The sequence below is a fragment of the Peromyscus maniculatus genome, chromosome 4, assembly GCF_049852395.1.
Source record: "Peromyscus maniculatus bairdii isolate BWxNUB_F1_BW_parent chromosome 4, HU_Pman_BW_mat_3.1, whole genome shotgun sequence".
NCBI classification, from domain to species: domain Eukaryota; kingdom Metazoa; phylum Chordata; class Mammalia; order Rodentia; family Cricetidae; genus Peromyscus; species Peromyscus maniculatus.
Genome location: NC_134855.1, coordinates 42,629,011 through 42,653,640, shown reverse-complemented (window position 1 = coordinate 42,653,640; position 24,630 = coordinate 42,629,011). Strand labels below are relative to the sequence as shown.

General features: G+C 41.0%; 1 protein-coding gene across 2 annotated transcripts in view; it reads left to right on the top strand.

Moving 5' to 3' along the window:
• Grb14 (growth factor receptor bound protein 14) overlaps positions 1-24,630 on the top strand; it is a 111,904-nt gene that overhangs the window by 68,393 nt on the left and 18,881 nt on the right. For both annotated transcript variants that reach the window (XM_006977171.4, XM_006977172.4), the window contains 4 exons: positions 3,046-3,202; positions 18,231-18,352; positions 20,212-20,286; positions 22,787-22,924. In XM_006977171.4, the coding sequence (XP_006977233.1) occupies positions 3,046-3,202; positions 18,231-18,352; positions 20,212-20,286; positions 22,787-22,924 (492 nt within the window). The remainder of the gene's footprint in view (positions 1-3,045; positions 3,203-18,230; positions 18,353-20,211; positions 20,287-22,786; positions 22,925-24,630) is intronic.

Below are 24,630 nucleotides of genomic sequence, written 5' to 3'. Positions count from 1 at the left end.
CTATACAGAATTGTGGTGATATTGTGCCCCCCCCAATATATTGGGCACCTTAATAAACTTATCTGGGGTCAGAAAACAGCACAGTCACTAGACAGACATAGAGGCCAGAAAATGGTGGCACACACATCTTTAATCCTAGCATTCTGGAGGCAGAGATCCATCCAGATCTCTGTGAGTTCCAAGCCACACTGGAAACAGCTAGGCATGGTGACACGTGCATTTAATCCCAGGAAGTGATGGCAGGAAGCAGAAAGGTATATAAGGCATGAGGACTAGGAAATAGAGTCTTGTTAAGCTTTTAGACTTTTAGCAGCAGTTCAGCTGAGATACTTTTGGATGAGGACTCAGGGGCTTCCAGTCTGAGGAAACAGGATCAGCTGAGGAACTGGTGCAAGTGAGGTGGCTGTGGCTTGTTCTGCTTCTCTGATCTTCCAGCGTTCACCCCAGTAACTGGCACTGGGTTTGTTTTTATTAATAAGACCTTTTAAGATTCCTGCTACCCAGAATAAGTTTTCATTTTATGTCTCCTGTCCATTGTATGAGAATTTACCTCATTGTGAAATAATAAAGTATGCTTTAAAAAAATGAGAAGACTGAATTGTTCTCTACTGCATTTGGCTGAATTCCTGGCCACATGTAAATGCTGGTGTTCTGATGATAGGCATGTTTTCTGCACTGCATTTTCTGGTTTCTCACTTTGGCATGTGTGCACAGCTACAGGATTGCTCCATTGCCAGGTGAAGGGCTTAGCTTATTATTAACTTCATGCAGATAATAATTGATACTGGAGACTCTAGTACAGAGCACAGCTTGGCAAATGCTGAGTGGCTCCTTTGTAGAAACTTCTGATTCTGTGTCGCTTCAGTTGGACATTGGATGCTCTAGTCGCTCGCTCCTAATTCACAGAGTTGACCGAGTGTAAATTTCCTTCTTATTCACAAGGATACTCCTAGCGGGGAGTTGTCCTTGAAGTCATTTAGGGACAAGAATTCCTTCTGCCTGTGACCTTACTCTTCTCAAGGCCTGTGCAGTTGTTTTCATTCTGGGGGAGGGTGCTGAAAGACAGTCGGGACATGTGGTACAATTTCACAGGACAGATCCGGAGGCTCGCTGTTCCACGGGCTTGCATTCTGCTGACTAAAACTCCATTCCACGGCCACACAGATTGCAAGAAAGAAAAGAAGTGTTAAAGGACACGTGAATACCCAATGAGCCCTTGCTCAAACTGCCTGACGTCCCTGAAGCCACATCTTGCCAGATAGTCTTTTGTATTCTGGGCTTCATGACTATGTCTCAGTGTAGCGCACCCAAATTTCTTTGACTGTTTACAGAAAATAAATATGGAAAGGAAAATGTAGAATATTGATAAGAAGCTCATAGTTTTCAATAGATCTGAATGGTGAAGAAATGACAGACTAGTCATCAAGTAGAACTTAGTTCAGATAATGGAGAAAAGATAGAAGTTGTTGAATGAAGTGGTTTGATACCTAGGTGTAGATGCATGTAAGAAGATGAAATGCACAAGGGATTTTGTAGGGAGTTTATGCTCAGTTGACAAATTTGATGACTCACAAGAATGACATTTGTTTGAATGGAATATTTTAATGAAGGTCTTCGTATAGCATGGAACTGCCGAGATGTTTGAAAGTCATGCACCTGATGAGGCTACTCTCGTACAACTCACCAGCAGAAAACAGAGTGAGGAATGAGCTGCACCATTTCTCTAAAGGCATTCTAATGGTCAGCTGACAGGTGTGTGTGTGAAGTCGCTGAGCACTGAGAAGTATGAATCAGAAACACTATGAGGTGCCGTCTTGCAGAGACCAGGAGATGTTGTTCTGGAGATGATGTGGTGGAAGGGAGAAAGGCTTCTGTTTGGATGCAGGAAGAAGGGCATATTAATCAGCACTATGAAAAATGGCACAGATGTTCCTAAAGAAATTACATAGAACTACCCATGTGACTCAGTGGGCAGACACTCAAAGGAACTAACATCACTACCTCTTACAGAGACTTGTAGTTTCATGCTCATTGTGAAGTTATTAATGATGCCACGATATGGAAACCACCTGTGTCCCACTACCAGACAGATGGATAAAGATGTATTTGTGTGTATGTATGGTCATAATGGATCTTTTAAAAGGAAGAGATCCTGAGCTGAGTATAATAACTTTTGCCTGTAATCTCAGCATTTGAAAGGCTGAGGCAGGAGGACTGCTCTAAATTTCAGGCTAGCCTGGGTTAAATAGTAAGTTTGAGGCCAGCCCAGGCTACATAGCAAGACCTTTTGTCAAAAGAGAAAATAGCCCTGTTTGCCTCATGTCTTAATCCAGACACAGAAGGAAGATATCTCATTTAAGTTTGGAAGTATTGAAGAAAAAAATGTCAAACCTATAGCTATACAAGACAAGGTAGTTGTCACTGGGTGCAAGGGTGGGGAGGCATAGCTCTAATATGCAAATCAGCAGATGCCTGGGAAGAGAAAGTCTTTAGCTTGTAAATTCCAACACGAGGACTGTGGACTGGTGTCATGTGAGGTGTGGCAGAGTAAGTGATCTCAGCTGTCTTGCAGTAAGCAGAGTGTGGATAACTGGAGAATGATTGACACATTAGTTGCTTCCATAGTAACCATTTTATTAGTTATACCTATCTCATGATTTCATGCTGAATATCTCAGATATAAAGAATCACCATGGAAACAAAATTTGCTATGTTTGAAGAATTATTAAGGTTGTGATAATTAGCATGGCAAGATTCATGTAAATTATCATTACACAGGCTAGACCCTGGATTCAGTACATAAGAGGAATTGAGCTGGGCACAAACATTCATCTCTCTCTGCTTCCTGACTGCAGATACAGTGTGGTGACCAGCCACTTCAAGCTCCTGTTGCCATGACGACCCACCATGATGGCACAAATTCCTTGTAACTATGAACCCAAAATAAACCCATCGTTCTTTAAGTTTCTTTTCTCAGGTGTTTTGTCACAGAAAAGGAACCAAGACATCTCTCTGAGCTCTTTCTCTTGTTTTTCACAAACGCAGGTGATTAAAGTCTACAGTGAGGATGAGACCAGCAGGGCGTTAGAAGTGCCCAGTGACATCACCGCCCGGGATGTCTGCCAGCTCTTGATCCTGAAGAATCACTATGTGGATGACAACAGCTGGACCCTATTTGAGTACCTGTCTCGCACAGGTGTAGGTAAGGACACAGGACCACTGTCTAACAGTTTCTGGATCCATACCCTCCAGAGGGCAAAGGCTTTCTTCCTATGCACAAAAACAGATACATTATGTGTTGAGTAGTCCTTTCTTCTTTTTCATTTGGAGCCATTGATGATGGACAAAGAAAGCACAGAATAGAAACAAAGCTAGAAATGTTATAAACATGTCACCATTCCTAGTTAAATACATGATGGAGATGTATCAATTTTGGAACCAAAGCATGGAGTTAAACTTCATAGTCAAATCTCATAATAACAGGAACCCCCCGCCCCCCTCAAGAAGTTAGTAGAAAAAGATTTTGTTTGGTCTGCTTGTGAGTTGGTTGGGAGTATACACTCTAGATTTTTTTTGAAGACTTAAAAAAATAGTAATCAAGACTTAAAAATAGTAGTCTTTTCTCAAATATTTAATGGGATACATCTCTGGGTTGTAAATTGTGGAGGGAGTTTTAAGGTGTTCTTTTAATTAAATATGAACAATTTATTGCCCCTGAGAGTAAGAACAGGGTTTGGTAATAATTTTTCCTCTACTTTCTTATTCTTATAGGTACTTAGGTGGGAAAGCATGCTTTTGTCTTTAAGAGGTGAGGAAGGAAGGGATGGGTTATGGCAAGCTAGTTCATTCATTCGACTTTGTGTTGCTTTCACGTGGGTGCTGTAACAAGTTACCATGAACTTGCTTGCTTATAACAATGCAGTTGACCATGTCACACTTCTGGAGGTATGGCATCAATGCCTTTGGATGAGATGAAAGTTTGGGTGAGTCCTTTGGAGGCTCTGTGATAGAATTTTCTCCTTTTTTTTCTTCTTCTTTTCAGTTTCTCATGGCTGCCAGCATTCCTTGGCTTGCAGACTCATCACTCTGACCAGCCCCCTTGGTCCAGTAGCCCAATTCTCTTCTGCCTCTCTCAAGTCTCCTGTTTCTATCCCAGCAATGTTTAGGGCCTCCCCTGTCATCTACAGCAATGCCATTGTTTCAGATTCCTTACTTAATCAAACCTGCAAAACCTATGTTTATCTTTGGAGGGCAGGTGTTCAATGCACCACACATTGCTTCTCTGTTTATTATATAACTGTTACAAAGCAATTCTCAAAATAATTTCTTATAGCTTACTATTGACAGCCAGATTACTTCCAGTGATTTATTTAGAGAACTGTAGAGGTTTTTTTTACATTCATCTCAACAATCATTCACTTTCTTGACATAGCTACAAAAGTATACATTTTTACCTTGGTTTCATTTGTTCTGCGGTTTATATCTCAAAGCAGCATTCCAAAGTTAGGTCCAGTTCTGAAAAGAGTTTTGCCTTTTTCTCGAATGGGATGAAATTGAAAAATATGATGATGACCACCGAGTTATTCGGTAGACTTTCTTTAAAAAGATTCTGGAGTTGGATGGATGGCTCAGTTAGGAAAGTGCTTGGGGTACAAACATCCAGATCTGACTTTGATTCAAGAACCCATTTTGAAAGCCAGATGTAGTTGCTTGCATTTGTGACCCCAGTGCTGGCTAGGTGAAGGCAGCAGATCTTTGAAGCTTACTGGCCAACAGGTCTAGTTTATCCTGCCAGCTTTAGGTACCAAGAAGAGATCATCTTAGAAAAATCAAGGGGGACATATCCTGACCTCTTGCCTACAAATGTGTGCTGTGTGCTTACACACATACACTGTTGTGTGACTTTTCCTGGAGAGACATGCACAAATGTCTCCTCATCCCAGAGAGGGAGCTGTGCACAGACAAAGTAACAGTTCCACCAAAGTTGCACTGGGAGGTCCAAAGAATTGTGATAACTTACTGAGGTATGGGCCAGGGGTTCATTACAGGTGTGAATAGATCATAGGCTGTTGCATAACCAAAAAGCTGCTAAATATGGCACTTTCTCTGTGACTTGCAAGGAACGTGACAGATCAGAGAGTCTGCACCAGGCAGTTCAGCTGGTCAGTTTTCTCCTGTCATCTCAGCTGTTCAGTCTCCCCTCCAGTTGTTTATTGCTTCCCTGACCTTGGGGAGGGGGAGTCTGTTGAGTCTTGTAAGGTTTCAGGAACTTCCTAGGACTTGTGAGTTGCTTACCTCCTAAGTCTCCAGAGCCCCTCTTCATGAGGGGATGTTTCAGTTTGGAAGAACTTGCTATCCAACACCCAGGCCCAGACAGACAGGCAGGCAGGCAGGCAGACAGATACAAACACACACACACACACACACACACACACACACACACACACACACACTGCTGAAAGTAGTTTTGCTACCATTTGGAAAGTGTTGGTGAAGACAATTGTGGGGTGTGTCCAAACTTAAAAGAAAGGAGGAAAGTATGCCTGGAGACAATCAGCTGCTTTGTCGCATCATGGTCCACTAAGTGTGGAACATGTAGAATCTTCTGAGGATATCTGAATGCTGAATGTGGGCTAAGTGGCCTATGGCATCTCCTGCCTCCCCAGACAGGAAAGCCTAAGCATTGGCTTTGTCCATTGCCCCTTATGATGAGTTTAATTTCAACTCATGATAATTCCCAAGAAGCCTGATGTTAACTTTCAGTAGATTCTTGCCATATTACAGACAATTTCATTACCCATTCAGCTATTAATTAACACAACATACAAGTGCCACATTTTATACTTTTATCTTTTTTTATTACTATCTTAGGGGACTTAGGAAACATTTTGTATTAGTCACCACAATTTATGCCTGACGAACAGCTTCAAAATTCAGAAATAAAAATCTGTTCTGTAAACAAAGGGGACATGCTCACAAAAACCTACCAAGTATTTATACTAGGTAATGAAATGCACTTTTAAATGTAAACGCCTTTGAAATAGTTGTGAGTTCCACGCTGAATTTAAACTTTTAGGCATTGTTATAAAGTGTGCTTCTTTGTGACTTCATGTGTTTTCTAGACATTGCTGAAATGAAGTCAAAACACCAGAACATCATCTTCCAGACTCATCAGTCAGAGGCCAAAGGCTATGGCAAAGGCATTTCCTTCTGGATTTTCCTTGTGTTGATTTTCTTTTGGCCTTGTACCCAGGCTGCATATCCAAACAAAGCAGTTGCAAACACTGACTTCACCTGAGTACTAAATGACTGAGCAGTAGGTGAGGAGGCTGCAGCGCTCCAGGGGCTGTGGTCCGTGGTCTTCCTCGGCATCAGATACAGGCAGGTGTATCTTGGTCACTTTTCCTTTGGAGACCCTTATCAGTATTCCATGCCTCTAACAGCAGTTGGAGCAACATGTTTGTGTTCATTCCCTGAATAGGTTGTAAAAGGAAGGAGGTAATATCTCCATCCTGAAAAATACTTCTATACACAAGAACAATCAGCTCCCTGTACATAATCGAGAAATAAAAAGGTTCTGATTTAAATATAAATATTTTTTACAACACTGAGAAGACTTCTCTTAGCTTTTTAAGACTAGATATTTTCTCCCCCACCTCGTCATTTTCACTATTTAACCCAGACTAGCCTCAAATTTGCCTTTAGGCTAAAGCGGCACTGTAGCAACACACTTCCATAGACCTCGCTCTGCACTTTCCTTGACAGCCACTGGGTGTCACTATAGTTCCCCAGATGGAGCCCTCTGTGGTCACTATCAGTGAGTGGAGCTGGTGTGTGTGTGTGTGTGTGTGTGTGTGTGTGTGTGTGTGTGTGTGTGTGTGTGTGTGTGTGTTGGGTGCGGCTTCAGTTTCAACTCTTCTGGAACTTAATGGGATCCATGTTTGTCTTGCTCCCATTTGGATTCCTAATTGAAGCCGTGGTACAAGGCAGTGGCAATTAACACTGTACCTGGAGCACATACCTACACACGCTTCGGGAGGAGGGATTAATTGTGTTTTCGTATCATTGCCATTGCCGCTGAGAGTTCCATTGTGAATACTACTGTGGAGTGAGTGGCTTTAATAAGCAGAATGAATGACCAGAGGCTTTTACTGAACCCATCTTTACACGTGCAGCCACGTCCGCACCGTCTCTCATAGTCAGGAGGAGTTGGGCAGTGCAGGAGTTTGCTGCTACCTGCTCCAAAGCTGCGGCTGCACTTTTCTGTTCCCTTTGTTTCAGACAAAAGAGGTTCAGCGTGTTTCCTGTTGTCTGGAGCCAATATGCAGTGGCACGTTCTGTGCTGTTTATAACTTAGCAGGTTTCAGAATTGTGACTACCCTTGTTAGCATCGGGAACCTCAGTGCAGCCCTTAGGACATGTTCTGTGCAGAGAATCATGCGCCCTGACCTCCTGTGCTCTCAGATGTGGGTCTTGGCGGTATACGCAGTCTCCAAATCAGGAAATATTTTACCAGCAAAGAGTAGGATGTGTCTGTCAGGAAAACTGCCTCCTGGTTCTTTGACAGGTTCTCAGAGCTGCCTGAGACACCACTTCTTCCACCTTCAGGCATTATGGTAGCCTCACAGCTGGCCCTCTCCCCCTGTGTCCCAACGTTAGCCATCTGGGTGTGGACCTGGGTCTTGTAGTTTTCCTCACAGTCATTTGTGGGACCGGGAGTGCCCGCCCAACCCCCATGTGCACAGGCTGTGTCCCACCCCCCACTCCTCTACGTGTGGAATCGTAGGCACCCGGCACTAGGTGCCCATTGATTTCCTTGTTGCGCTGCTAGGCTTCTCAGGTACCGACTTCTTCTGGCCACCTGCGTGGGCATCAGGGCTGTTATTTTAGTTCCTTCAGCATTTTCTCACAGAATACTCATGGCGACAAGGTAAATGTGGGCATTTTCTCTAGCAGCTGACCAGGCTGATGGCAGTCCCCTAGTGCTACAATCTGGGAGGGAGAACGGGTCAAGGCAGGTAGTGGTCACCGCACAATCAGTCTTGTGTGGTGTAGTCGACCTCTGTGTCCGAGAAAGGGCAGCTTGTCACAATTGCTTTTTCCATATGTCCAGCCTGAGGTACATCCCTCTTCTAGTCCCCGTGGGAACACACTCTCTCTCTTCTTCCCTCCTTCCCTACCTCCCTCTCTGCTTTCCTCCCTTGCTCCCTTCCTGTGTGTGTGTGTCACACACATAATTAAAAAATAAATCTTAAAAGGACTGATTTGGACAAATATAAGATTATAATGATACTCCAATAAAATGTGAACAAATGCAGTATTTCCCAAATTTTATGAGAAATGTTTACATATAGAACCTCATATCGAGCTGGGGAAAAAGCAAGGGAAGAATGCTCCCTGGTTGGTAGAGTTAGAGATGGATCGTGGTGACCAATAGTGTGTAACATTTTTTCCTAAAGACTTAGCATAGACACCTGGAGTATCAGAGACACCTGGAGTAGCACTGACACCTGGAGTAGCACTGACACCTGGAGTAGCACTGACACCTGGAGTATCACAGACATCTGGAGTAGCACTGACACTTGGAGTAGCACTGACACCTGGAGTAGCACAGACACCTGGAGTATCAGAGACACCTGGAGTAGCACTGACACCTGGAGTAGCACTGACACTTGGAGTAGCACAGACATCTGGAGTAGCACTGACACTTGGAGTAGCACAGACACCTGGAGTAGCACAGACACCCAGAGTATCACAGACACCTGGAGTAGCACTGACAGTTGGAGTAGCACAGACACCCAGAGTAGCACAGACAGTTGGAGTAGCACAGACACTTGGAGTAGCACAGATACTTGGAGTTGCACAGACACCTGGAGTAGCACAGACACCTGGAGTAGCACTGACACCTGGAGTAGCACTGACAGTTGGAGTAGCACAGACACCCGGAGTAGCACAGACAGTTGGAGTAGCACAGACACTTGGAGTAGCACAGATACTTGGAGTTGCACAGACACCTGGAGTAGCACAGACACCTGGAGTAGCACAGTCACCTGGAGTAGCACAGACACCTGGAGTAGCACAGACACCTGGAGTAGCACAGACACCCGGAGTAGCACAGACACCTGGAGTAGCACAGACACCCGGAGTAGCACTGACAGTTGGAGTAGCACAGACACCCGGAGTAGCACAGACACCTGGAGTAGCACAGTCACCTGGAGTAGCACAGACACCTGGAGTAGCACAGACACCTGGAGGATCAAGTAGAGCTAAATACCTGTCTTCTTAGCTGCTGTAAGATTTTTAATAACTGTCTTCCTAATGATCTTATTAAAATTAGATAGTACTTCTGTGAGATAAGGGACTCTGGCTGTGCCTACATCTTTGTATCTTAAGGTTAAAGACAAATGAATGTGTTTTGAGTTCACTTGTACTGAATTGTAAGGTATTTATATCCAATAATTCAAAGCATATCTTATAAATTCCAGTGAAGAGAGAGACTTGGAAAACACACCATAGACTTCATATGTCCAGATGGAGGGATATTTAGTCCATCTCTCAAGGATGCACCTGGTCATGTGCAGTTTATAGAGGCTGTTTGTATGCACTCCAGTTCCACATGCTTTTCCAGTAGGCTGAAGCCAGTGTAGATACAAGCCTTTGTAGAAAAGGACATCTTTCTGTGAGTATACGTTGTCATTGTGGATCTGAGTTAATGCATAGATTACTTTGATTTACTGAAAAATGGATTTAAAGGCCTGTAGGCCTTTCAAGGTAATGTGCCATAATTTCTCTGTGATTTTTCTTGGGGAGTTAATCTGATTGGCAGTTGTCTGGGGGCTCTTGGTGGTGTTAAATAGCATTCTCAGGCTAAGGAAACCTTTAGAAATTGAGCTCTGCTTTATTCTTTGCTTCTTGTGTTCAAGGTTTTGTTTTGCTTGGTCAGAGGCTGTTCATTTTGATCTGGAAATAAGATTGACAAAATATAGGTGGTTTCAACCCAGCTCTGGAAAATACAAGGGACATTTATTTGTTGCCTGGAGGTTCCTGTAACAATGGTGTAGGAAGGACTGTTTCCTGGGTGCATTAGAAGTAAAAGCCACTTTGTTTCTCCCTCTATCAAGTGCTGAGAAGCGCAGGGGTTTGTCTTCTATTTCAGCCCAATGCAGCACTTTTAGTGGATTCAGGGAACAAATCCAGGCAGAAGGTCACAGGTGAGCACTCCCATTCTTGGTGGATTGAAGTTTCTTAAAAGACTTTGAACTTAAATCAACAGTTTCAGATGAAACTTTTCTTCATTTTTTCTTAAAGCAAAAGTTCTTGAAAATTAAACAGAAAACAGAATTATTTGGTAACATTTTTTTTTCTAACAGCAAGACCCTAGAAAATACATTAGAAACAAAAATAAAATTTAAAAAAAATGCAGTTCTCATTTGTTATTGTTGTTGTTGTAAGCATCATTTAAAACTCCTGGAAGCGTTTCTTCCCTTTCACCTTCTTACTGGCTGTTTGGAAGTAATTTAAGGGGGCCTTCCTGTTATTCTTATGTATGAGCGATGCTTGATAAATGCATTTCACTTTCTCATGTCTGAAAAGTAACTCCAGCAAGTTTATTTGAAATAGGCTTAACCAGTTATTTGTTAGGCATTTAAGGGTAAGCAATATGGCCTTTCAGAATGAAATGAGTTTTAAAAACTGTGTCCATGTTGATTGCTTTTGTGTGACTCTGACCAGGCGCCCAACTGAACCACATCAAAATACTCAGGAAGTATTTTGCTTCACAGTTCTGGAGGAGTCCGTTCATGGTCACTTTCTCCCATGTTTCTGTGCTGTCATGAGCAGACCATCATGGTTACAGGAGCATGTGGAGAACAAAGGGACCAGAGGCAAGATGACGCCAAGGACTTGTTTCCAGTGACCTATTTCCTCCAGCTGTGTCCCATCCGCTAACACTTCCAAAGTCCTCCAGCATACCACCAGGCTGGAAGATCAAGTGTTCAGCACATGAGCAGTGGGGACCATTTCACAATTCAAACTGAGGATGCAACCGTAAAGTCTTCGTAACGTTTTAACAGATTATTTAGGTCGATTTTATGAAGTTAAAAAAACTTAAATAAACAAGGCCTTTAAAATGCGAGCGATGGATCTATATAAACGGCACCTGCGGCTCTTTCTTAAGTGGCAACACAAAGAGCTATGTTTTGAGAATTATTTTTTTTGGTATTGAAAATATACAGAATACTTAGAAGGATTACTTAGTTGGCTAAAATTGGCTTGTTTTTCAAGTATAGTTAAAGAGGGACTGTCAGGAGAAAAATTCCTCCGGTGCCAAGGGAGCTGCTACTTCTCTTTTCATTGTCAGCCCTTGGTAAGATGGTTTATGGCAATGCCTAGGCTTTCACACTGGTGGTCTGCAACTTTTCGCTCCCTCCACACATTACCTGTCTTCCTCTCAGAAGACTGTGCCTCAGCATCCTGTATCTTCCTGTTGAACGTTATGCCTATGAACCCCTACATTTAGTGAGCCGCCTCACTAAAAAAGAACAAATCACAGTAGGCTGTGGTTAGTTGATTTCCAGTTGTCCCTACCAGGGTTGTTTAGATCTCTCGAGCTGTGGTCCTTTGAGGGATGAAGTCAGCTGGAGAATGATAAGCAACAGTGCATCTAAATCGAGATGCTGATTTATGGATGCATAAAGATTATCTAATGTGATATAATTTTTATTTATTTATTTTTGGTTTTTCAAGACAGGGTTTCTTTGTGTAGCTTTGCGCCTTTCCTGGAACTCACTTGGTAGCCCAGGCTGGCCTCCAACTCACAGAGATCTGCCTGCCTTTGCCTCCTGAGTGCTGGGATTAAAGGCGTGCGCCACCACCGCCCGGCGGCATGATATAATTTTAAAAGCCAAATTTCCTGGTAAGAAAACTTTATCTTCATTGTCAGACTTGTATATGAGGTAGAAACATAGCTGTATCCAGCCTTGTAGGCCTTTATTGGCTGTGTCTATATATTATCTGCATTATCCATAGGTTAGAACTAGAACATTGCTTTAGATGAGTAGAGTTGATCTATTTTTCTTTCTTAAATACAGTCTAGGTTTTGATAGCTTTTGAAAGTATGTGTCTTCTTAATGAGGATATTCTTCTGACTTTATTGTTTGCATTATTCAAGCATTAAGTACTATAGATCTGTGAGATTTCCTGAAGTAGTTCTTGCTTATCTTTTCTTTCCAGATTTATATTCTGCCTTTGAGGTGTGTGTGTGTGTGTGTGTGTGTGTGTGTGTGTGTGTGTGTGATGTCAACAGAACACTAGACTACATTCTACTTGGTGACCACACACACCACACTATTTTTTTTTTCAGTTTCTTATTCATTGTGGCTGTTCAAATACAGCCTGATTTTTTTTCCCAACTCATTTTTGTATTTAATTTTGCATGCATCCCAAACTCAAATGATCTAAATTACTTTTATGGAAGGTTGTGACTGGACAATTTGAAATCCAACTATCAGTTTTATTCTTCTGACATTCAGAACATGATTGTTTATTTTCAATAGATTAGCAAATACTTATCGGACACATTCCAGAATAAAAAGAAACAGATAATTAAACTATAGGAAAAGAGAAAGTGATTTAAACTTTTCTTGGTTATAGAATTAGGAGTGCTGAGGTGGCAGTGTGAGCACCATGTGTGGGAGCTCCCATGTAGGATGAAGCAGTACCCTACAGGAGAAAGGCCGTCGGCTTGACTCAGGCACAAGGGCTCAGTCAACCTGGGCAGGCTGGCTGTCTTTAAAACAGAAACATAACTTGCTCATTAGGTTATTACAGTAATTTCATAAGGATAGTCTAATCGATTCCCACAAACTTGGTGAGCTATAAACTGGAGAACTGTATTTCCAAAATTCTGGAGGGTCATGTTTCTTTCAAGGGCTCTAAAGGGAACCTGACTATACCTTTCTAGGTGCTGAGTGCTGCTGATGTTCCTTGGCTTGTAGTCACATCACTTAATCTCTGCTTTGTATTTCAATTCCCCATGTCGTCTATATCAAACCCCCTTCTGTCTGTGTTCTCAAGGATGCTTACAGATAGATTGAGAGCCTAACTCAATTCCGTATGTTTGTCATTAGACATCTGCAAAGGCTTTCCCATGTAGCATTCACAGGTTCTAGGCATTAGGTCTTGATATCATTAGGGACATTATTTAATTTACTTAGGATATTATAAAGATGAAATGTAACAGTGATATGCTCATAGATTGAGCCATGCAGAGTTGCAATCTCTTTTTGTAACAGGAATGAATTTTAGACTCTGCTTCTCCAGCCCTCAGAACAGCAGAGAATTTAACCTCATAGCATTTGTTTGCAGTCCAAGATTGTCTGTTGGGGTCAATAATTCAAGTTCTGCCAGTGAGTTGCCTTTGGTTTGAAATGTTTATATTCGACAATTGAGACCCCTTTTACCTTTGCAGCATCCTGGTGGGACACATCATTTTTAACCAAGGTATTTGTCATATTTTTGTGTCACTGTTTTCTTCATTTTCTGGAAGCTCCTGCTTGTCTCACCCTTCCTTTCTGAAAAGCATAAGGCCTTTTAAGCTTAGGGCCTTTATTTTTATTTATTTATTTTTTATTTTTTTAGCTCTCCCGTTTTCCTTCTGGGGACTTAGCACTCTTTCTCTATTCTGGGATGCTGTGAGCTTGGCATTGCCCTCAGCTCTTACTTCTGTTTGATACAGGGGTTCTGGAGGATTAAAAAAAACATTGTCTATGGTTTGACCCACTCAGCACGTTTCAACTTATTGGGACCCTGACACCTTGAAAGTATTCCTGTTCCTGAAGGAGGAAATATAGAGTCATTGGTTCCTACTCCATCCAGGGTCTGACTTGACTCTCTCTCCCCTTCATGATCCCCTTACCTGTAACTCCCTCTTCAAGAGAGGATGGATCCCCGTATGAGGCAGCAGAGGACCATGATTCTTCCCAAGCAGTGATATCTGCCAAAGACTGATGAAATGTACCTTGAAGTTTAACCATCAAGAAAATGTGTGTCTGTTGCTCTTCCCTCTCTGTGTTGGTATACATTCAGGGTGGAGCACGAACTCCTTCCTTCTTGGTAGAGATAGGCAATTGTACAAAGAAACTCAGGTTACTGAAACCAGTGAACAGGTATCATTACTGTCCCTCTGAATTTCTTCTCTTGGCAGTCACAAAGAATATCAGTACACACTCCATCCACAGCACGTTTATTTATCCTAGCTTGGAAGCACAAGTTAGATTTGTGGGGGAGATTACAGAAGTCAGTACTATCCAGAGACCACTGAAATGCAGCTCTGCACTGTGGTTCACTGATCTCTGGGCCTCACTAGCTTGGTCTCAGTCTTCCCAGTTCCTCCTTACTAATACCATCCTTCCAAGCTTAGCCAGAGGACCTCAGTGTCTTCCACGACGTGTCCTTCTTTCTCACACATTTGGAATATTCCCTCCGATCCCTCTGCTTAGACCCCCCAGGGTGCACCCAGATCCTGGCCACCTTTTACAAAACCCACAGTTACCATGTTAATCTACTCTCTACCACCTCTGCCCTGGCTAATGCCTATCAACTTCCTAACTGGACTCTGTGTTTTCAGTCCTTGTGGCTGTGGAAAATCAGTTTTACCCTCAACAGCAAGCGCGATGCAGTTAAAACAGTTAAAACCGGATCTTTCATTTTGTTCCTCTGTCCATTGTCCTGTCTCCTGTAAGTCCTTATCATGGAGGGTGGGGCTTCGAACCCCCCTCTCTACTGCCTCTAGACACCCTTCTCCTGGTGCTGTTCTGTTGTCACTCACTCAGCATTACTTAGGCTAACCGCCATGCTGTGCATCCGACATCCCAGCCTCCTCTGCCATGAGTGCTTGGCTCTGCCCTTCTCTCAGCATCTTTGCTGGAAGATCGTCCTCTCCACAGGCACTTCTCTGTAAAGCCCCTGGAAATGAACCCTTTCCCTTGCTCTCAGCACAGTCTCTCTTCCCTGCTCTGTGTTTTCCTGTCGAGTTTATTGCCATCTTTAAAGGGCTCACATTTTATTTATTGTCTGTATTTTTCTATTAGGGACTCCACAAGGGCAGCCATTTATTCCTGGTTTTGTCCATTTCAAAACTCCCAGGTCTAAGGGGAGCACCCGACCCATGCAGGCCTTTGGTGACAATTTGAATGGATAGATGGATGGATAAGGTGTCATTGTCAGGTCTTATGGTTTTGTTTCATGAGAAGTAGAAATTACTATGCATTCTGGGCAGGATTTCCATGGGCACAGATGGTTTAGGGTGACTGTTAGGATATCAGCGTTCAGGCTGGAGGTAGAGTACAAAGAGTAGCTGGAGGTTTAGGGATTAGTAAAGAGTTTCTGTGAGAAAAGATGGGGGTCCATTGGCATGGTGACATCGGGAATAGGCTTGGGGGGTTGTTGTTTCTGAGCGGGGATGTGGAGAGAGCACAACTGGGAATATCAGGAGTAAAGGATACAGAGTGAGAGGTAGAAAAACATGCAGAAGGGACTTTTAAGTTTACGTTTCTCTGACAGAATATGGCCAAAATGATATTAACAGTCACAAAAATAAGATTTCAAGAAGAACAAGTACTTCCAGGTTTGAAAGGAAGATAACTGTAAGGGTAATGAGGCATACTATTAAATTATGGTAGAATAGTATAAATAAAATTTACTATCTTATCCAATGTGACTATGCAGTTCAGTGGGCTTATATATCACATAAGCCCCGTAGAACCAACACTTGTCTATAGAATACCCTCTCTTCCCACATGGAAATTATTTACTAGGTAAGCAATAATGCTTTTTATTTTCTCCTCACTGCCAGCCCTGGAAACTACCATTCAGTTCTCTGTTACTGTGCATTGGATTGCTCTAGGTACCTTTATGGGGTCACATAGCGTTTGCCTTTTGTGTCTGTCTGATTTTACATAGTACAGGGTCTTTAGGGTTTTATCACATCTAGTGTACATCATACCTTCATTTCTTTTAAGGCTGAGTTTCTATCTTGTGTATCTCTCCCTGCCCCCCTCACCCCCAAGGATATGGTGGTGTTTTTGCCTTTAGGCACAAATATCTTTTGGAATCTTAGCTTCATTTCTTTGGGACTCAGAGTCAGATGTGAAGTTGGGAGTCTTAGCTGTCATTTCTTGGGGACTTAGAGCCAGATGTGAAATTGGGAGTGGCATTGAATGATCATTCTGTGTTTACTGTTTTAAAAAAATTAGGGTGTGCTGTAGAGCCTCCATGGGACTGGACTAGGCCCTCTGCATGAGCAAGACAGTTGTGTAGCATGATCTGCTTAAGGGGCTACCTGGCAGTAGGATCAGGATTCATCCCTGGTGCATGAGCAGGCTTTTTGGAGCCTGCTACCTATGGTGGGACACCTGGCACAGCCTTGAGGCAGGGGGAGGGGCTTGGACCTGCCTCTACTCAATGTACCAGGCTCTGCTGACTCCCCGTGGGAGGCCTTACCTCTTGTAGGAGGGGATGGGGGGAAGGTGGGTGGGGGAAGGTTGCAGGGGTGGGAGGAGGGAAGAGGGGCATCTGTGATTGGTATGTAAAATGAATAAAAATTTTCTTAATTAATAAAAAAAAGATCTGGAACCCTGAAAAAAATTAAGGTGTGACCTTGACTTTCAACAAAGTATATTTGAGGAGGTGGAGAAGCTCAGTCCCGTGGAGAGCAATTTTAGGCAGAGATTTCACTTCAGGGAACTCGATGGGTGTGTCAAAAAGAGTGACTTCATTTAGAGAAGAAAGGAAAGAGTGAAGCTAAAAACTGAGTTTTCAGAAAGGGAAGCAGTGAAGGGAAACATAGCCAGTGAGCAGAAACAATGGTACTTGATCCAACCAAGGCCAAAATTCTGCTTGCTTGTGAGCACTTACTGCAACTCACCCATGTTCATCGAGATGAACTCCTTTCAGAGAACAGGCTTCTGTGGAAGGGTCCCTGTAGTATGGCCCAGATCACGCCTGAGTGTTGAACTTCTGAGATGCTGATTCTTTTCAAAAAGTTCCTAGGAACATAAAAAGAGGAGTTCCTATTCCCTTTTTAGCTATTCTAGACTCTCTCTTCCTTATTGGCAATTTCATAATTAAATTATCCTGACTTTTTGTTGAAGAATGAGCTGTACTGAAGAAGGTGAGCCCATACCATGGGGCAGCTTTGTGACTTTTCAGACACTGCATGCTCCTGAGTAACATCTACAGGACTAAACAGAATTGTGACCAGTTGCTTCATGCGCTCCCCACTCACCTTCTATCTCTTATTATTCCTAGCCGCATAGATGAATTTTTCTCACTCTGAACCTTATGTGAGAGGACTCATGCAATATACATCTTTCACTTCTGAGATTTCTGTTTGGGATTATTGTAGAATATCCTTTTTGTGTATGCTTTTGCAAAAGTCATTTTCCTGTCAAGGGGTGGATGGGTAGTCTCCAGTTTGGGGCTGTTATGAATGATACAGTCACAAACACCATCGCAGTCTGCATTACAATAGATATTATGTTGGTTACGTTTGACTTCTCAAAAGTTCCCACTGCTTGGTTCATTTCTGCTGAGCACCTTCCTACATTACTTACTTATCTCCATTGTTAATACAGGGTCTATTTTCCTTGAATTAGTTTTCAAAGTCTAAAGTGCCACGAGGAATTGAGTTTCATAAAAAACTGTATCGACTTGAGAGGAAATTCCCCCTTTTGAGCATGTGTTTTAATTTTTTCAGCTACCTAGATTATGTATCTTAAAATGCATAGTGAACCTGTCAAAATTCTTCATCTCTTAATGAGGTGAATTGTTCAAACCTGGAGCAAATATTTTAATTTTGGCACCATGATGAGTTAAGGAAAGAATAGCTCCCACATCTTAATACAGGTTTGTTATCAAACTTATACAGTAATTTACATAGCAACAAAAGGAGACTGAGAATTAGCAAAAATGGCATTTGTGATATTTTATGTAATTTTCTCTTTAGATGATGGTGCTGGCATAAAAGTCGATATAATAATTCAGAATTGAAAAGAAATCTTGCCAGTGTAGATATTTAAGAATTGAGATGAAACTTCTGTTTAATAATACATTGTGAACACTACATAATTTACTCCATATGTTTCTATGCTGATGTATTTATGCGTATTTTCACGTTTGCCTATTGAACTATTTATGTATCTGTCAACATACTCATTGAAACATTCTCGCAGAAAGAATAATAGAAGACCATGAGCTGGTGATTGAAGTGCTGTCTCACTGGGGGATGGAAGAAGAAAATAAGCTGTACCTTAGAAAAAATTATGCCAAATATGAATGTTTTAAGAACCCAATGGTGAGTGGACTCTCCATTAACAGTTACGGAATTAATGAGTCAGTTAAATTTTATGTGCGGAAGAGCATTATTATAAATGGGGGTAGAGCTAGTTACTTTGGATTTGTGCTCTGATTTCTTATTCTAACAATGGTGAGCTAAACACGATGCATGATAGTTTACATTCACAGATAAAGCACTAACATTTTTGACAAAACCTGAATGGAAGTAAATTTGATTATTTAATTTCAAACTCTTTGGAAAACCAACTTGGAGATCCTTGCTATTGCTTCTCTTTTCTGCCTATTAAGATACAAAGTCAAAGAAATTCTGTATTTACTTTAGAAAATGAATTGTTATAGGTCCCCAAGTGTCTTCTAGAACATTACAGTTTAGTACATTTCATAGAATTAAGGGAAGTAAGGCATTCTCTAAAGTAAATTGGTGATTGTTGAGAGTACTGTAGCTTTGCCAGACATTTAAGACTGGTATGTATCTTTCTTTAAATTACTTTATTTTCAGTGTAGCAGCTTCTGAACTGAGTAGAAATGAGATAAAGAACAGCACATTACCTAGTAAACACTATGTTCATTACAGTTCTCTTTAAAAGAAAGTAAATGCGTGCCATCCTAATGAAGTCTGCGGATTCAGAGAAGTCAGAATCGCCTCTGGGCTCATTATTTTAAATTGTTTTTGTCTCTGCAGCTGTGGTGTATTTTTATACTGAGTTTTGGATAATTGGATTGAAACGATCCTTTATGAAAAATATATGATACACACCATAATAGAATATTTTCAAACCCTGAAAGACCTCTTATGTTCTCTTTTATTGTAACTTATTAATAGAAACATAATGGGTTGATCTTTGACAATGAAAATGAGAGTTCTAATAATGATGAAATAGAATTAGAATCGAAAGAAAAGTATTTTCTTGTTGGGAGTCTTTATTAAGGCATCCATTTAAAGGTTATATTTAAGGGAATATGGCTTAGGATGCAATTTTTATTTTATTTATTTTTATTTAAATAAAGCTTGACATTGATTTTTGTAGATCTGAGTAGTGGTTCTTGACTTGGGGGTGATGTGATAATCTATGGGGCTTTTTTTTAAATCCAGGCAGCACTGGTGAGTAGGAGAACAGCTGTGGGATAGGCTGGAAAGCCAGGTGTTAAACATCTGTAACACACAGGTCAGCCCCAACAATGCACAAGTTTTCGACCACAGTATTAGTAGACAGCTGTTGACAAACCCTGTCTTGGAGGAAGTAGAGTAGAATATATGTTTCCCAACTTTTCTTATCATGAAATGTACCTTGGGGAGCCCCAGGACTTATTAAAAACACAGACTTCAAGACCTGTCCAAACCTACTGAATCAGAAAAGTCAAGAATGAAGCTTGGGAATTTCTATTTTAAACAATTTCTTGGGGTGAACTTTATGATTAAACAAGTTTGGAGAAATAGTAGGTAGAAATGAGTGGCCTTTTAGCTTCTCAGCTGAGTCCTGGCTGTTTTGTGTTCTGGCCTATGACTTTTGACACAGCCGTTGACCCTTACTTCGATGAGTCTTCACTTTGTGAAATGGGTCAGGGCTCTTCTAGTACTTGGTGGGGTGGTTGTAGGACTGAAGGAAGAAATCAGAGCAAGCTCACTATGAACTCAAGGGCTAGGCTTTCTCCCTGAGTATGATTTGGCGTGTCTGCTGATCTCAGGACCCAGTGCCACCTGGCTTCATTAAGAGGCCATTTAGTTTAGGTTTAGGAGTGACATTTTTCAAATCATTTTGCAGGAATTTTAGACATGTTGATTTTTAAGACATTTTGCTTAGGTTCCTCTAATGGTCACCCTGGTTTGGGACTGATTTAACTTGTATCTTTGGTCAGTATTTCTTTCCAGAGCACATGGTGTCCTTTGCACCTGAGACCAACGGTGACAGATCCCCTACACAGATCCTGCAGGTAAAATGTTTTCCTTAAACTATGTAAGAACACCAAAGTGGAAACTTTTGTTTAATTTCCTGAATTTTTGGTGGATTTTGAAATATTGTGGCCTGCATGATTAATTTTTTTCCTGAAGATAAAAAGGAAAAAAAACTTGAATAAATAATTTACTAAATAATCAATAACATTTTCTCTCCTGGTTGTAAAGAATTTTCAGAATTAAAAAATGTTCTCTGTGAAAGAAAACCTGCAGGTGATTTGTGTTAAAAAAAATGTGCATCTTTTGAAAAAAAAATGCACTTCCCAGGAAACTGCAGACATTTCACTAGTAGGTACTTAGTATAGCTTTTGTAATAAATAGTGTCAATGCTACTTGAGAGAAAATACACAGCAGTTAAATGAATAGACAGGGTATGCAGTGCATCCTTCCCATATGCCAGCACTTGCAGTGGTGTGAGGGAAACACATACATGCAGTCCTAAAACATCCTTAGCATCTCCATGAAGTTAGCCTTAAGACTGCTGGGCTCACTCCTGTCCCCCCCGGCTGTGGCCTGGGAGAGTCATTTACCAGGCATTGTCTTTACAGTCAGCCAACTGTTTGGCTAACTTTATTTTCCATAGATTCAGCAATCTGGCATCCACGGTTGTTTTTCACAGGTTCATTAGTGCTATTTAAGCTAAACCTGGTGTTCACAAATTCAATGAATAGTAATGGTCCCTAGTCAGTATTTATAGCATGCTTTTTGATATATGAGGCAAGGGGTGTTTAGCACAGATTTGTTTCCTGTGGATTTTTAAATAGGGTGTGTTTTATTTTAGCCCTTAAGAATATTTGATAAATATTGTTAGTTTCAAGAGAATCTGTTTTCTACAAGCAGCTTCCATGCTGCGGGGTCTCTAGAGGCAGCCCTTGGGGTAGTAGAGTAGAACCCCAAAGCCTTGCTGGTGGCTTCTTCACTGATTTGTGTGATGTGGTGGTGGGAGGGAGCCTTTCTTCCACCTCATTTCCTAATTGTCCTCTCCCATGATTCTCTTGCTTTAATGTTAAATTATAATAAAAAGGAAAATCACAGGCTTTAGAATCAGATAGTCCGGTGTACGCCCTGACCTCTCCTCTCCACTGAGGCAATGTTTCTACTTTTTAAAAGGTTTCTTCTTTTTCTAGCGTGACCCTTATGACTCTTCTTTAAAAATTTAATTGGTTTGGTTTAATAACTTGGAAAGCACTCAAACTAAAAAAAAAAAAAAACCCACTTGCCTGTTTTGCATATCAATTAATTAATGGCTCGTTGCATCAAAATTTTTTAGTGATTTACTTAAAAATGTAAATATTTCCTATCAGCATTTCCCTGACTGTATTACAGGCCTTTAGGATGTATTGCCCCATTTTAGTTAATGATTTCTACTACTTTAGATTTTTCCCATTTTTGCATCTGTGTGCTCCTAGGGACTTGTGTTTTCATTCAGGAATCACTAATGCATTTTCACGATCTTAATAAGGACACAGCATAGCCACTTACGACTGCCCTTTTTCTTTGCCCAAGCATGCCCAACTAATGACTGCTTTGTAACAAACTTCCAAATATGAATGGCTTCAAGTATCTGTTGACATTTTACCAGTGATGTTTGTAGGGCATGAGTTGGGTAAGAGCATGCTGGCTGGCTCAGTTCTGTGGCTGTTTGTCTCAGGGGCTGGAGGCCGAGCATCCCCTTCAAAGCTGATTTTCACTCTGTCTCTCCACATGGTGTCTTATCCTCCCCAGCAGGGCTTTCCCACTGTCATTAGGTTTCTTGCCCATGGTGGTCTCAGGTAATCACCTTTTTTTTTAAAAAAAAAAAAAATCTGACAGCTGGTTTCCATGAACCAATTCCTGGAAGCTATGAAGCTAAGGCTCTACCTAGAACTGGTAGTGTGACTCCAAACAAATTCTAAGGGTAACCGACTTATGAAAATTTAGGGGGTGAGAAACAGATGCCACCTCTTCATGGCTCAATGGGATAGAAGATGCTGTTAAAATTCTCTTTAAAACTTCACCCTGCTATGCCCACCTAAAACTAAAATCACAGGAGACAAAGAGAGATTGCTTGCCTTATCCTCACTAGGCAGGTGAACGTGACTCAACTGTCTATGTAATGAGTGAAGTCCAGATAGGAGCCCTACAGTATTGCATAATATCCTTTATAGGCAAACTACTGTTTGTGAATCTATAGGAAAGATGAAGCACATCAGGGCATAATTCTCTAGATAAGGCCCACTGTTAAGTAGAAATTCAGATAACTTGTGATTTTGGTTTTTATCCATTTGCTGATTACTTTGAGTGTATATTTTCTGCAGAACCTTAGTTTGGAACTTGTGCCAGGTTTTTAATAGAGTTCTATCAAGCATGCATTGTGATCTCCGCACAGCGCAGACACCACTGATACTGTCTGATTTTGCGTGTCCATGTCTGACAGGTAAAAGACTATTGGCATCATTGTTTCCATAATATTATGAAAGCATCTTCTGTGTCTTCCAGATGTTTTTAAGCTCAAGCACCTATCCTGAAATCCATGGTTTCTTACATGCAAAAGAACAGGGAAAGAAGTCTTGGAAAAAAGTTTACTTTTTCCTGAGAAGATCTGGTTTATATTTTTCTACTAAAGGCACATCAAAGGTAAGCCAAGGTATCTGGGGTATGTTATGAGCTATCTGTTAGCTCTAAGATATCAAGTTTTATTTTGTTATGGCGATTTCGTTCTTAGCTGATGTCAAGAGTTGGAAATTTGTCTGAATCCTAGTCATCTGCTATAATACTTTTCAAAAGTCTTTGAACTTACTTTACACTGATTTTATCTACTCTATAGCATTCATGGAACCTGGATGCTGTTATTCCTATATCAAAGGCATCATTTCCTCCCACTACAAACCAATTTTCTGGTTCTTCATCCTCATCAGAGGTTTCAGATTTTGAAGCCTAATAGGATTTACAGTTTTTCTTTTCAAAAATATATTTATTTCATTTTATGTGTGCATTGTGCTGTGTGCCTCAGTGTATGTCTATGTACCACACATGCATGCAAGACCCTGTTGTGATCAGAAGAAATGTCAGGTTTTCTGGAAATGGAGTTATAGACAGTTGTTTGTCCACCTAGGAGCTGGGAACTGAACCCAGGTCTTCTACAAGAGCAGTAAGTACTCTTAACTGCTGAGGCATCGCTCCAGCCCCTACACCTTTTTTTTTTTTTTTTTTTTTTTTTTTTAATCTGGTTTGTTCAACCAGTCTCCAGAGACAGGTAAAAAAATCTGTCATAAGACCTGAAGTAGTAATATTTTAAACATAGGTTGCCAATTGATACCATAATATTCTTCTAATCCGCATATGAGGCAGGAGAAATGGCTCAGTGAGTAAAGGTGTTCTCTGCTAAGTCTAGCAACCTGAGTTCAGGATTGTTAGAACCCACATGTTGGAAGGAGAGAACTGACTCCCACAAGTTTTCCTTTGAAACCTCCACAAGCACACCATGGTATACACACACACATACACACACACACACAAACATAAATATAAAACACACAAAATAATAAGGTAATTTATACATGGAGATAATTCTAAATTCACCCACTTAAAAAATTTGGGGACATAAGAGAACTTCAGTTTTTTAGACTTTAATATGTATGCTATCCAATGTACTACATGGCATGTCTACCTAGTAAGGAGAATATTTCTCGGTTTTGTTTCTTATTTTTCCTATGAAATGGTCTTGGTTGAATACTTTCACTTCCAAGGAAGTGAAGTTGCATGGGAGTTACTAACCACTACCCTAAGGCTTGGAGATATGGCTGTGAATTGCATGTTAGTGAAAGCCTTAAGTACCATCTGTCCTTCTCCTTCCTTACATAGCATATGTACATTTACCAATAGATTTTGATAACTCAATCTAATAGCCTTTTAGTATGCATTTTTATTATCAAATTAGGTACTGTCAGTGAATATATATTCTAATATAATACAATTCTAAGAAAACTTTTTTATTTTAATTTTTTATTTTTTTTAAAAGAAGATTTGTAGCGAGTCTTTTCTGTCCCACCTGCTATTTTCCAAGTAACCATACAGAGACTTATTAATTATGACAGGTCAGCCGATATCTTAGGTTTGTTTCTAACAAGTTCTTATAACTCAAATTTACCTGTATCTTTTAATCTACGTTCTTTTATTTGGCTTGGTTACCTTTACTTTGTAAAGCCCATGCTGCTTTCTCCGCATCCCTGGCATCTCCTACATTCTTGTTTCTAGTGACCTCTGTGCCTGGAAATCCTGCCTAGCTATTGGCCATTCAGCTTATTATTAAACCGATCTGAGTGACACATCTTCACAGTGTA